Consider the following 13,803-nt stretch of genomic DNA (forward strand, 5'->3'; position numbering starts at 1 on the left):
GCCGCAAACCACTTCACGGCGTGTACTGCCGCCCGGAGTCCCCGGCTGGAGGTCCCCGGAGTTGGGGACTGGCTTCAGTAGAAGCTGCTGGGACTCCCAGCAGCTTCTACTGAAGCCTTCCGAGTAAATCGCCAGAACGCCGACACCTCCTCATCTCCACCGCTCCCATGTTTTCTTTTGTGTTGCCATAAGTTAGTCTCTCTGCGTTTCTGCACTGGGCTAATGCTAATGCTAATGCGAGGATAATAAAATGGCGGCTTCACAAACACTTTTGGGAGTTTTACGGGGCGTGGTTTGCAATCCGCCCAGCCAATCAGACATAGGAACCTTTTACTCCCACGAAAGTCCCTGCACTCTAGCAGGGACGGAAAAGGGGGTAAAAAGGTTCTCATGAACTAATTTTAGTTCCGGCTCTTTTTGGTGTGAACGCAACATTTCGGAACTATATCGGAACTAAAGTGGGAAAAGTACTGCGGTGTGAACGCGCCTATAGAGTGGCGCAGAATGCTGGGCATTTAAACAGTCCTTCGGCGCCACTCGATGACGTAATATACAGTACTTGAAATAGTTGCTCTGCGGCAGTTTTACTCGCGATTGAGAAACGGCCACTATGTTACGTAACGTGACACTACATTACTGAGTTAATTACTACAAAATATAATCAAGAAATAGTTTATCATGTATTATTAAAGGTTAAGATACAATTGTATTGATCCCATGGTGAATTTCACAAGCTACCCAGCCAGCAGTATATAATGTAATTTAAATCAGCTCCTCCACTTCAGCTCTCTGTAGCAGAAAGAAAGTATTTAAGCATTGTGGCTTTCCAGATCGCCATGATGTAAAATTAATTCTTGCGTCCAGGTGAGATGAAAATGAAAAAGAATAGCCGTCTGTGTGTGCCTAATCATTTGTTTGCGTACCGTTTCGCTTCTCATGCACTAATTCGCTAAGCTGAACAGCCAATCAGAGTGATTTATTTTGCCGACAGCTCCCCGATTCGACATGTTGAATCGGGAGCGGAAGGTGTCGGCACGGTCGAAAAGACACGACGGTGCGGGACACACCAATCTGAGTAGGGCGACAGGACGCTCAGCGACGGCCCTCGACATCTATCGAGGGCCGAAATAAGGACCTGTGTAAGGACCTTAAAACAGCCTTAGGCTTCTGTAGATTACATTTCCTTTGTATTGTAAAAAGCCAAACAAAGCCAGAAGATAAGCGTGTTAGCAGTGGTGCCAGCTCAACTCTTGCATGTTGTAGGTAGCATTCAAATAAAAGCCATCCAAAGAGATGCTGCTGTGTGGAATGTAGTTTTTCCCTTTGCAAGTACTTTTGTTTTGTTTACGAAAAGCTTGATGATAAATGTTGACTAAAATCCCTGTGTTCCCTCCAGAGTGAGTTTCTCTCCCACAAACTCCCCCCCCCCCCTTCCGTAACATAATGACACCACTAGTATACAGTATAACACTTGCGTTTCTATTGGCTAGCGCTCCAACACATTGTATGTGATAGCCAGCCAGCTAACCAATCAGAGCAGACTGGGCTCTGGTTTCAGACAGAGGGTGAAAAGAGGTGCAGCAGCACAGGCAGTATGAGAAAAATAAAGAGCTTTTTGAACATTAAAGCATCGAGACATGTCCGAGACACAATGTATGTCGTCCTCTATTATGTCTACTTCAATATACAATGTTTTCCACACAGGCCTATTTGTCGTAATTCCCCCCAACATCTGTTAACGGACTTTGTCATGTCTCAGTTTCCAGCCTCCAAAACTGCTATCGACAGGCTAGGACAGAGATATCAGTGTCTGTAAAATCTTCTCACGCTGACACACAAACAAAGATCAGAAGTCTCCCCTCAGCAGCCTCAAATCCATTATTACAGATCAATAGCAGCCTGTGAATATGCAGCAGGTCAGAGCGGAAACCCTGAAAACTGACACAAAATGTATTCCCACAGTCTGGAACTGACACACACACACACACACACACACACACACACACACACACACGCGCACACACACACACACACACACACACACACACACACACACACACATACACATACACACATACCATGTATACATCACTTCAGGGGACATTACATTGACTTACATGCATTTCCTGGAGACTTATCCTAACCGTAACCATAACCAACACATGCCTAACCCTAACCCTAACCCTAAACCTAACCAAGTCTTCACCCTAAAATTAATGATTCCCTTCATGGGGACCTCCAATTTGTCCCCATAAGGGAGGCGAGTCCCCACACGTGACTATGTAAACAGATTTAGGTCCCCACAAGTATAGTAATGCTAGACCACACACACACACACACACACACACACACACACACACACACACACACACACACACACACACACACACACACACACACACACTACTGGTAATCTGTGTCATAAAGCAGGATATGGCTCGTAAATAATGCACAAGTGTCTGCTTTCAGCAGGATGCGTAAAATGGAAAATATTTAGGTTCAGTCGCTCAGATTTTCAGCACAATTTCACTCTAAGTGGACCCTTATCATTCTGCTCTGAATGACTTCATGGGAGAAGTCAGGTGATATTCTGTATTCTTGCAAATATCGACAAATCCCTTGTAAAAAACATCAATGAAGTGATGAATATCATTGTGTGTATCCTCAGCTTCATTAGCGTCCAAAAAGCCTTTCAGCAGCTATACCTGCATCATTTGCATATGGAGGCTTTGATGTGTTAATTTGTATTGATAGATTTTTAGGAGAAATTGCAAGAAGGCAAAGTAAAAGTGTTATTAAGCTCTAGAAGTATACATTATACAGAATGAACCATGTCAAATTGTTGATTTCCCCTATTTGTTGTCGTTTGGGATGACTATGTGTCATATTTCTGTTGCAGTTTTTATACAAACTAGTCTAAACTGATTTGAGCATTGTTGTATCATCCTCCACGCAAAGAATGGTCTCTCCCCTCTCTCTCCCTATCCTCCCTCCCTCCATTTTGCCTGGTTAACCCGGCTCGAGGTGAAGAAGAAGTGAAGTGAGCAGACCGAGGCGGGTCACGCAGAGATTCCCATCAATAATTCATCAGGCCGTTGCTGCCTCTGCTCTTGTGTTCAATTCCCCCGACGATCACATAATACCTCCCCCCAAAAGAGAGACAGAAGCAGGTCCAAGGAAGGAGAGCGATGGCAGGACGAGGAGAAATATTCCAAATGAAGAAGGAGGAAAAGCTCCAGAGAAACATTTAAACAGAAATATGTTTTTTTTGTCATATAATCAAAAATATAACTAACAGAAATGAATCGCTTTGATTGAAGGTGGATTTTCTTTTTTTAAAACGCTCAAAAAAGCCATCTTTGGAAACTCAATACAGAAAGTGCAAGTGCTATCATGTCTTTTCCATTTCAGAGGAATTTATAATGCTTTGTTTTGCAGGGAAATATGAATCAATTATTCATTTCTTATTGGAAACATTATTCCCCGGGGTTGTGTTCACTGACAGGTGTTATTTGGGATGTATTCATTGGAAGTGTAACACTGGGTCTCTATCTTTTCTATAACAAGTACCAACAAGCATACATCTTTCAAGGACACTTCTTTAGAAAATTGTGCAGAATTTACAAACAAAAGCATTTCTTAAATCGAAGTATCATTTAAAGTGCTGAGAAATTCATTAATGGATTATGTGTCTGGATAACTGTAGTTCCTTGTACTGCTTCTAACATAGAGAGCACTTTAAAGCTACATACTTTTATCATGAAATACTCTTTTTTGATTTGAAAAGTACGGTGGCCGAAAGGCGCTAACACGCTACAAAACATGAGGAGAAACAAGCTATTCAAAAACGATGCAGATAGAAAAACACAAATGCGCCAAAACACATGCAGATTAAAAAACATCTTCAACAACTTGACAACACGTATAATCTAAGCATCAAGAAAACAGTCACCAACCTTTTGTTAAGTTGAGAACTGGAAACTAACCTGAAATGAATGTTTTATCGGCTTATTTTAACAATGTGATTGCAGATCTGCTGTAAGCTAAGCTAGCTAACGTAGCTAACCTAGTCATTTCAAATATACAATTACGAAACAGCGACCATTGGCCAACTTTATAACTGATCGTATTCAAACAATTACCCTGACGTAGAACACTGCAAATATTACCGAAAGAGAGTGTGTGAGGACGGGCAGTGGAGCAGACCCCTAAATATGTAACCAATATTTTAAAACCACAACAAATTGAAATAACTCTCGTATAATAAGAAAAACTGTAGAAGTTAAAACTGGTACTTTTTGCTTTAAATAAAAAAGGATAGTAAATGATAGAGGGAAATCAGATTTGAAAGAAATAGAGAACCTAGAAGCAAAAGACGAACGTGAGGGGATTCACCGCATCATGTGTCATCATTAATATGTTCATTGATGTGAATGTAGATAGATAGATAGATAGATAGATAGATAGATATATAGATAGATATATAGATAGATAGATAGATAGATAGATATATAGATAGATATATAGATAGATAGATAGATAGATAGATATATAGATAGATAGCTAGATATATAATATCTATATAGATATGATAGATAGACTAGATTAGCTCGCTCTGCTCGCTCCTCAATCGCATCTCTCTTCATCCTGCTCGCTCGCATCGCTCGCTCGCTCGTCGCATAGACTCGCTCGCTCCTCGGTCTGTGTATGAATGTACAGAACAACTATGTGGATAATATAAGAGTGAAAGAATATCCACAAATCACCCCGTCCCTCACAATCCCCCATGCTGCTCCCCCACCTCCTCTCTGCTGGTCTCAGGGTGGGGGGGGGGGGGGGGATATTTGCTCCATCTATTGTCTGAGTGTTGCAGCTCTGACCTTTGACCTCTGCTCTATTGCTTGCTTGTAGCGTTGTTGATCTAAGCTTTGAGGCTCTGTGTTCATACAGTCACTTTAAAGTCACCGCGGAGAGAAGAGAGAGCGATGAGATGAGCAAAGTGTTACGCCTGAGTCGAGAAATACAGCATGGAGTGTCTTCACACTAACGTTAGCATGTGATAGCATGTTTCTTGCGCTGGAACCAGTAGACAATATTGATTGATTCTATGTGCATCCACAGAAAGCCAATTACAGTTGCCAGGTCAAGCATATAGAAAGACTTAGCGACAAATATCTTGATCACAGAGGCTCATAAGGCCTCTCCACTGTGTCTGATTCCAGTGTTGTTTTTGATAGCTAACAAGCTAGCCACACATCCTATAGGTATGGTGTACTGCAGGTATACTTCCTGTATTTTTGTGTTTAGTTAGGCTAAGCATGTTTTGCTCCTTATGTTGTTTTGTAAAAATGCCCAGAAAAAACAATGTGTATGGGATTAATCGTTTTATTATAATGGCGAATATCCATAAATTGCAGGTAGGTAACTTTGCCTTATTGCCTTTCAAATTGAGTTAAAACAAAACAGTAGTTCAATTCAACAATCTACAACACAAAGAAAATGAAAACCACAACAGACTGACTTTTTATGTCGATCTTTTTCAAATAAGAGTTATATTTTTCTTTGCTTCTTGTGTTCCCTTTTGTTCATATACTTGTAAGATGTCTATAAAGCTGCTGACATTTTAGAACCTAAGCTTGACCTCAGTGTGCAGACTATTTCCAAATATTTCCATTTGATAAGCAAAGCTAGGCTCCACACAGTAAGCTTCTACGATGTAAAACTGGGCTTTGATCAGGAAAATGTTTCTCATACTGGTGGCTTAAGAAGATACAGCAAGTTCATCGCTTTCTAGTTCTTTTAATTATTAAATACAAGCGAAAAGAGAGTTGTTGTGTATTCCTTAATGCAAGAAATAAACACAATTATTTTGTGTATCCGTAACCAAAACTTAGGTAGCCTCTGTAACTATTGGGACTAGATTATATTAAATTAGATTAGACCGAAATTCAGATGGCGTTTTGTGTTAGCAGCATGTTAGCATAGCATTGCACATAAGTAAAACATATAATAAAAACATATAACATACAAATATATATGTTACAGTGTCCATAGAATACAACATATACAAATACATTTGAGTATTAAATACATAAAAGAGAGTTGTTGTATATCCCTTAATGCAAGAAATTATCAAAAATGATATTGGTTATTGGTAACCAAAACCCAGTTAGCTTATTGGGACTAGATTATTTTAAATTAGATTCGACTACTTTATTGGTCTGAAATTGAGAAGGCGTTTTGTTATAGCGGCATGTTTACATAGCATTGCACATTAGTTAAAAATATAGTATAAATATATATGTTACAGTGGCTATAGAGTACAACATATACAAATAAATACGAGTACCCAATCCTAATGATTTCAGATTTGATTTGTAGATATTGGGCCTTTTGTAAACGAGTAAACAGTGTCATCCAGCGACAGACAGCTCCATCAGACAGCAGAGTTTCAGTGTTTCAGCACGCTGACATTTCACAACACCCCGTGTGATCTGAGCGCTCCCCTGCTCTCTATCCACCGTCCCTCCTGTCCTTTTCTATTACCATATAACGGCAAATAGCCCTGGATCTCAGAGGACCCCCTAATGAAATAACAGTCACATCCTGCAGAGATAATCTCCTCCACATTAGCATGAGCACACATTTAAAAATATGAGTCTGCTCCGGACCAAATCCACTGGCAGAATCTGGGCTAATTAAATGCAAAAGACCAATCAATGCTTTGGGAATCAGGTGTCGTCGCTGAGTTTGGATCTCCATTAATTGGATCAAATGAAAAGAATACATCACTGATTTGCAGTGTTTATTCAAAGACTGTTCGGACACTTTATGGTACATTTACACCACATAAAACCACAGCTAATATGAGAATGCTGAGCAGATATTGAGAGGAAATATTGGAATCTGATGCAGCTAACGAATATAAAAAAATACACCAGGAAGTTAACTTCATAATAAAATAACATCTCCGAAAACTCACTATAAATACACTGCAAACACTTTGATCATCTGTCATATTATCATATCATATCGGTTTATAAAAATGAATGATACAAATATTGTTTACATATTTTACAATAATAAATTCTTGAATATTATATTTGCACAAGAGAAATGGCTGTTTGTGTCGTTGAGTGTTTAAATTCACGGAAATAAGGAAGATAATGTAAGTGTTATCATTATTAGTAAAAGTTATTCTGAGTACAAATAAAGAGCATTAGTTCATAAAGTGTAAAGTAAGCAAGTACTCAAAGCTTAGTATAATACATTATTGAATGTCTTATAAGTAAATAACCTAAATGTACATTGTTATTATTACATTTGGACAGCATTTAAGATTTTATATTTCTACATATTCTCATTTTCACATATGTTTTTGTTACATAAAGTATGTTTTATTCCAAAGATCGACCCTTAACCCTTAGATGCATAAGTGGGTCTTTTTGACCCGGTGAGGTGGTTTTCTTGTAGTTACATTTTTTTATCATTTCATATTCCAGCTATTCCTCAAAAAACATGTTGTGGATATCATGCCATTCAAATGATACATTTACATTTTAAGAAATTTTAGTTTTTGTATTTCTACCCCAAGCTTCCATAAGTGGGTCAAAAATGACCCGCATGCATTTTCTATGGAAACACGTTTTTTTTCAAAATGTAAAAAAAAAGTCTAAAATCATAAATAGTGAAAAATTCAATATAAAATATTTCTAGTGTGAACCAAAATATAATACTAAATATTATACAAGTGATTTTTCTTAACCAAAATAACCAAAATGGCATCAAATCACATATTATTCTAATACGGGTCCTTTTTGACCCACTTATGGAAGAGTCACTCGTGCATTTAAGGGTTAAGTAAACGCAACACTACTTTCCTAAAATAACAGAAAATGAAAACCATGAAATTAGAAAACAGCTTTGTTTTAAGCTTCATGATAAGGATAATTAAACATGTCATCTAATTATAGATAATTGGGTTTAAGAGAGTTAAAGCCCTTCTGTTTAGCTAAATGTATAAAATGCATTGTTTTTCAATATTAAAATGTTCTTATGTTACATCTTTTCAAATTCCAGCATTTCACACTATAGCAATAATCAAATGTGAAACCTGTAAGATTTGAGTCTAGATTAAATATATACATATAATGTGTACATTATGTATTTGTATCTTTAGAGTCCAATAAATGTAAATCTGAAATAAATATGCAAATCTGTGATGATCTGGTGAAGAACACATGATCGTTTTTAAAACAGATGTTTGGCCCAAAATGAGGAGCATTGAGATGTGTGCACATTAAACCTCTTGAGAATACTATATAGCGAATGCAGCGATTAAATACTGAAGTTTTTCTGAATGCATGAACCAGTCAAATGGAGCTAAAAGTATGATAATGCTACAAAATCATTTTAAAGTCTATGATATTTTAAAATATCCCCTGGCAGCTCTTTAAAGTAGTTCTTGAGACTGAAATGCACGAGTTAGAAATCCTACTGTTGGAATTCTTTCATTGAATTGTGTGTTTGTGAAGGTGGCATCAAACAAAAATCCAGAAGTATTAGAATTGTATGACATAATATGACATTTGTCGCTTTAAGGTGAACACAATACATCTCCATGTGTTAGTTATGGATTATTTTAAGGGTTAGGCGAATGAGAAATTGTCATTTTGATTATTTTTAACAGGAAACATTCAGTCAGGTTCTAAAATGTCTAAAACAAACATTTTTACTTTAAGTCAATTTCACATATTCCGTGTAATTCACAACACTATTTTTTAAAAATCTTTTCACAGTGGTTTTGTCACTGCATCTACCCTCCTGTTTTATTTTAGGATTGAGTTTGTCATTATGATAGGTGATACAAAATGTATTTGAACCTATGTGTTTATTTATACCTGTAAAACGCAAAGGAAGACAGCAAAAAACAAAACAAATTGAACTGAATTCATGTTTTTTATTTGACCGATTTTACACTAAAAACTGCTTTAAAAACACATTTTACAATTATAAGGAAAATGTGAAACCCTTCAGTTATTTTTCACTTTTATATTTAGTTGATCTACAAAACATACTTTATATGTTAAATGGGACTCTTAATTTATTATAATTATTACACATGTTTTAGCTTAAAACCAACAAAGAGCATTTACTGTAGCATATACGTTTTGGTTGGTTTTTGAAATAGCCAATATGACTCAATTTAGTTTTACATATTTGAATACCCAATATGTCTTATTTATCAATAAATTAATACACTTTCTTTTGCAAAAGTGAAATTCCAACATGCAATAGTTCCTAGTGATTTCTGGATTACATAATGTAAATTCACCATAAAAACCCGTCTGTTAAATGCATTTAATGTGATCTAATCTTACTATAGATTCACCACAGGTATATACTAACCCCGACAGAAGCATTAAACTATAGTCATGTTTCAATATATTCCTGAACAACTCAATTGAATCCAGCCTGCTGCTGCTGACAGACAATAGAGGCTGATGTTGGGACAGAAAGCAGGTCCCTCACTAGAGGGGGCCCCAGACCCACTGATGTTCAAACCCTCTTTTGAGCATCACTTCAAACCCCTCACAGTCACACAAAACACTCTGTCTGCCGTGCTTTATCAGACCTCCTGATTAAATAAGCCTTTAACAAGATGATGAAAGGAACAACAGCAGCTGATTATAGGAAACAAGTAACTAAAATAAAAGGCATTAAATATAACTCAGAATAAATATTTTCACTCCTTGTTTTAAAATGTCTGAGATTTTGTCTGTAAAGGTTGACTGGTTTCCAAATAGTATGCACACTTTTTTAATATAAATATAAGCACTGCCTTTTTCCCTTCACTTTGATCGGTATTAGTGGGCCTTTTGATTTGAAGCATTCATTTGGGTACAATTTAAAGCTGATGCATAGTCTGCTGAAAGTGTGTTTTCCCTCCAACATGCAGGGCAGGAGAAAGATAAATCTGGGCTGCTGCACATCGCAGAGACTGTTGGAGGGAAATCCCGTGACCTTGTCATTTCCTATCGATCCCTTTTTGTTATTGATCAATAATGGTAATCATAACACGAGTGATTCTAAATAAATTCCATTCATCTATATGGGCGCACAGGGAAAAAAGAGCCACGAGGAAACACCAAAACAAAGCCAGCAAAATATAAAATAATTTTGAATTTAATTTAGAATTCCTCCTGTTGTCCGGACGCACAAAGCAAACCAACCCAGCAGCATGGCCCCGGTTTGTTGTCCTCTTACCTGCCAGTCTGAGCGCCGACATCCTCTGGAACTCGGGCTCCTGCAGCCACTTCCACATCCTCCGGAAGGTCTCCCGGCCTGACTTTAGTTTACTCCAGGGTTTGGGGTTCCTCAGGAGGTCCGATAGGGTCCCCTGGGAGCGGCACAGCACCCTCTGGGCGAAGATGGCCTGGGGGATGCTGTACCGTTTCAGCTCCGCGGTGATCCTCTGCGCCACCTCCTTGGTGTTGATTTCCTCCAGCTGCCCCGAGCTGTTCACCCCCTGCACCTCCGAGGAGGAGGGAGGTCTTTCCCTGGACACCAACACGGGCCCATGGGATGGAGACTGGAGGTGGGGGTGGGGGTGGGGGTGGTGGCCAACCGAGGAAACGACCGGGTGCCCCGGGTGGTGCATCCCGTTCAGGTGCGGCATCATCCCGGCCGTCGGGCCGCCGAGGCCTCGGTGCTGGTGGGGGTCCCCTCTGAGCATGGAGGCGGTGTGGTGCGCCTCGAAGTTCAGCATCTTATCGTGGCCTCCGTGCGTCGTAATGCCGTAGTTGTGAAGCCCCTGCTGGGTGTTGTGTATGGAGCCCAGGCCGTTACCGAGGCACCGGGGAGAGGCTCTGACCCATCCCGGACATGTGGTCCTTGTGGTAGGGGCTGTACAGGTTGTTCATCCCCGGCAGCCCCCGGTCGTCCCGCATCAGGGTGAAGCTCCCGCTCACGTTCCCGGAGAGCCGCTGGTGGTGTTGATGGTGGTGATGGTGGAACTTGTCGGACACGGTGGAGATGGGGGGCAGCGGCTGCAGCGGGGTTAAGGTGGTGTATGTCCCACTCATCCCCATCCCGGGAGAGGACGTGTCGCAGGGCACGCTCATGGCGTGGTGCAGCGGCAGCGACAGCTCCGGACGGTAGTCCCCGTTACCGTCCAGCATGCTGGCCATGCCGGACACCATGGCGGAGCGAGAGGCCAGGTCCTGGTGGATCCGCAGGGCTGCCGCCGCCGCCCCGTGGCCCCCTGATGAGCGGCCGTGGTGCGGGCTGTGGCCGCTCATCAGCTCCACATCAGGGAGGACGGAGCTCACGGACACCCCGCCATGCAGGCTGCCGATGCCGTCCATCGTCATGTCCGTGTTCATGGCATAGGCGTCTAGGTCCTTGGCCAGACATCTATAGGCGTTAGTATAGGCAGTCTTCATTCATCTGTCCTCTCAGTCCATCGGGTCGAGCGGAATTAGTCTCCTTCTTCCCCTCCTTTCTCTCCCTGCTTCTCCCCCTTTCTCTCGCTGCTTCTCCCCTGATGCTCCGGGATGGGTCAGTAGCCGTATTCCCCCTTTATCTTCACTTCCTCGGTTGTTTCCCCGTCCTCCTAAGGCCTCTCCAGCTCGGTGTGTGTGTGTATTTCCCCCAGTTGGTGAACATTTGTTTAAAAAAAAAAAATGTTATTATCTCGATCGTACGGGCCTGTGCGTTGGTTCCCCCATATCCAGCCTCTCCTCCTCCTGCGTTACTCTGGTGCTCAGACGGGAGCTGTCCACGGTCCCCTTGCACACCGCGCAACCCAACCTGCTGCGGGAGGGGGAGAGGGGGGCGGGGTCAGAGGGAGGGGCGTTACCTGCCTGACTGACAGATCAGCCGACCAATCAGATGGACCGGTGTGGAGCGTGGAGCTGCTCTGGGGGGTTTGAACCAGTCTATGGTTTGAACACCAAATCATTTTTGCATTTAAAGGATGCTTGAAGCAGTATGGAAGAAGAACTCCGATTTTGTTGTTACGCAAAAGTAGCAATACTACATTTTAAAAGTACTTGAAAGTAAAACACATGCATTCAAAATCTCACTCATTGAAAAGTTAAAAAGTATGAAAATATATTTAAAATAGAAAAAGTGAAGTATACTCATTATGTATAATGACACCTTTTAGAATCACATATAATACATTACTGGATTGTGATTGATGTGTGCATCGCAGCCGGTACATGTGGAGCTAATTTCAGTTACTTTATATGCTGCTGGACACCGTAAGCAATATATTTCCTATCTTCATCACAAGACCAAGTTTGCCAAGTTGTTTCTTAAATTAAAACGATCAAAGTGCTCAGAAAAAGACATTGTTAACACCCACAACTCCCTGTCATCTGAGTCTGCTGATGAAGACCACGAGATCTCACAGAAAGTATCTGAACGGTCACTAAATGCACCGTGTCATGAGGTTGTTTTATTCTGTCTCTTCAAAATGTGTACACAGACATGGTACTTACTCCAGTGCTGAATGTCATGTTGAACGAAGGTCCTGCCTACTTAAGGGGAAATGGTTGATGAATGAATTCAGCACCGTGTCTTTGTGGAGAGTGGGTGATCTTGCAGATATTCATATTGTTCTGATTGTGGAAAGGATTAAAGTGAGGATGCTGGGGTTCTCCTCAGAGAAGACGTTTGCCCACAGGCGTCATTAACATTTGATCTCATCTCAACTCTCATCTCATCACCTGCTGCCTCTGATTGTTCAGATAAAGGAAGGTGACAGGAAATAACATGACGCAAGTAAAGGGGACGACAAAATAACGTTGCTTTTATTATTCCTCGCAAAGCAGCCACATCACAGAATACTAACATCTCTCCATCATTTTTTAAGTTTTAATACTTGTTATATAAATCCTTTCTGGTATTTTCCACAGCATATACGCTTAAAGAGTCAAAGTAGCACAACCTTAATGCTATATGACAGGATACAAATGATGTAAAATGAAATGACAGCATCATTTATTTAGAAAATACCATACTGCACGAGTAAAAGTATGATTTAAGAGATTTATTAAGGTTTTTTTCATGGGATCGTTGCAGTTTAAGGAGAATGTATTGATACGGAATTAAAGAGATCTTGGATCAGAACTCACCTTGTTTTGTTCTGTCTTATTTCCACACATTGTGGAGGAGAAATTAGTAGATATTCGTGAGTGGTTGTTAAGTTATTGAATATCTGTCTTAAATGTTCGGAACTCGTTTCTGTTTTTATAAGCTTTGAAAGGTTTGTCTATATAAGTTGTGTAAAAATGGTTTGAGAGGCAGCTCACATGACAGACATGCAGTAAAACTACTGTAAAAGACCATCGAAACTACAAAGCCATTCAAAACAGATGCAATGGTTATTAAAAGGGGCAAAACAACCAGAAGGAAATCGACAACGGATGCAATATAACCCAAAAAAGTCACAAAATTATTTAAAAAACCAACAAAAGATGCCCCTAAAGAGACACAAATAGAGTGTTTTAGTATAAGAAGGTTGTGGGGCCTTTTGCATGCATGAGCCCAATATGTTTTTACACAATTTAAAGCAATGTGATGCGATAATATGACGTCCTGTGCATCGACATTGAATGCAGCACGAAACAGACGAGCAGTAAAACAGTGAATGAGTGCAGTTAGGACAGATGTGTGCAGCCGTGCAGCTCAGAGTGCTGGGTGCAGACGGATGCAGTGTAAATGATGTGCTGGTGTGTGTGTGTGTGTGTTGTGTGTGTGTGTGTGTGTGTGTGTGTGTGTGTGTGTGTGTGTGTG

The 13,803-nt window shown here is 40.5% G+C and overlaps 1 protein-coding gene across 1 annotated transcript in view; it reads right to left on the reverse strand.

The window, feature by feature from the left end:
• The window catches only part of onecut2 (one cut homeobox 2), a 52,172-nt gene extending 40,418 nt beyond the window's left edge, over nucleotides 1–11,754 (reverse strand). Inside the window, 2 exon segments of the mRNA XM_034220753.1 lie at nucleotides 10,267–10,853; nucleotides 10,855–11,754. Of these exon segments, the coding sequence (XP_034076644.1) occupies nucleotides 10,267–10,853; nucleotides 10,855–11,444 (1,177 nt within the window). The 5' untranslated portion in view covers nucleotides 11,445–11,754.
• Nucleotides 11,755–13,803: the final 2,049 nt, after the last annotated feature.

The sequence above is a fragment of the Gymnodraco acuticeps genome, unplaced genomic scaffold, assembly GCF_902827175.1.
Source record: "Gymnodraco acuticeps unplaced genomic scaffold, fGymAcu1.1, whole genome shotgun sequence".
Taxonomy (NCBI): Eukaryota; Metazoa; Chordata; class Actinopteri; order Perciformes; family Bathydraconidae; genus Gymnodraco; species Gymnodraco acuticeps.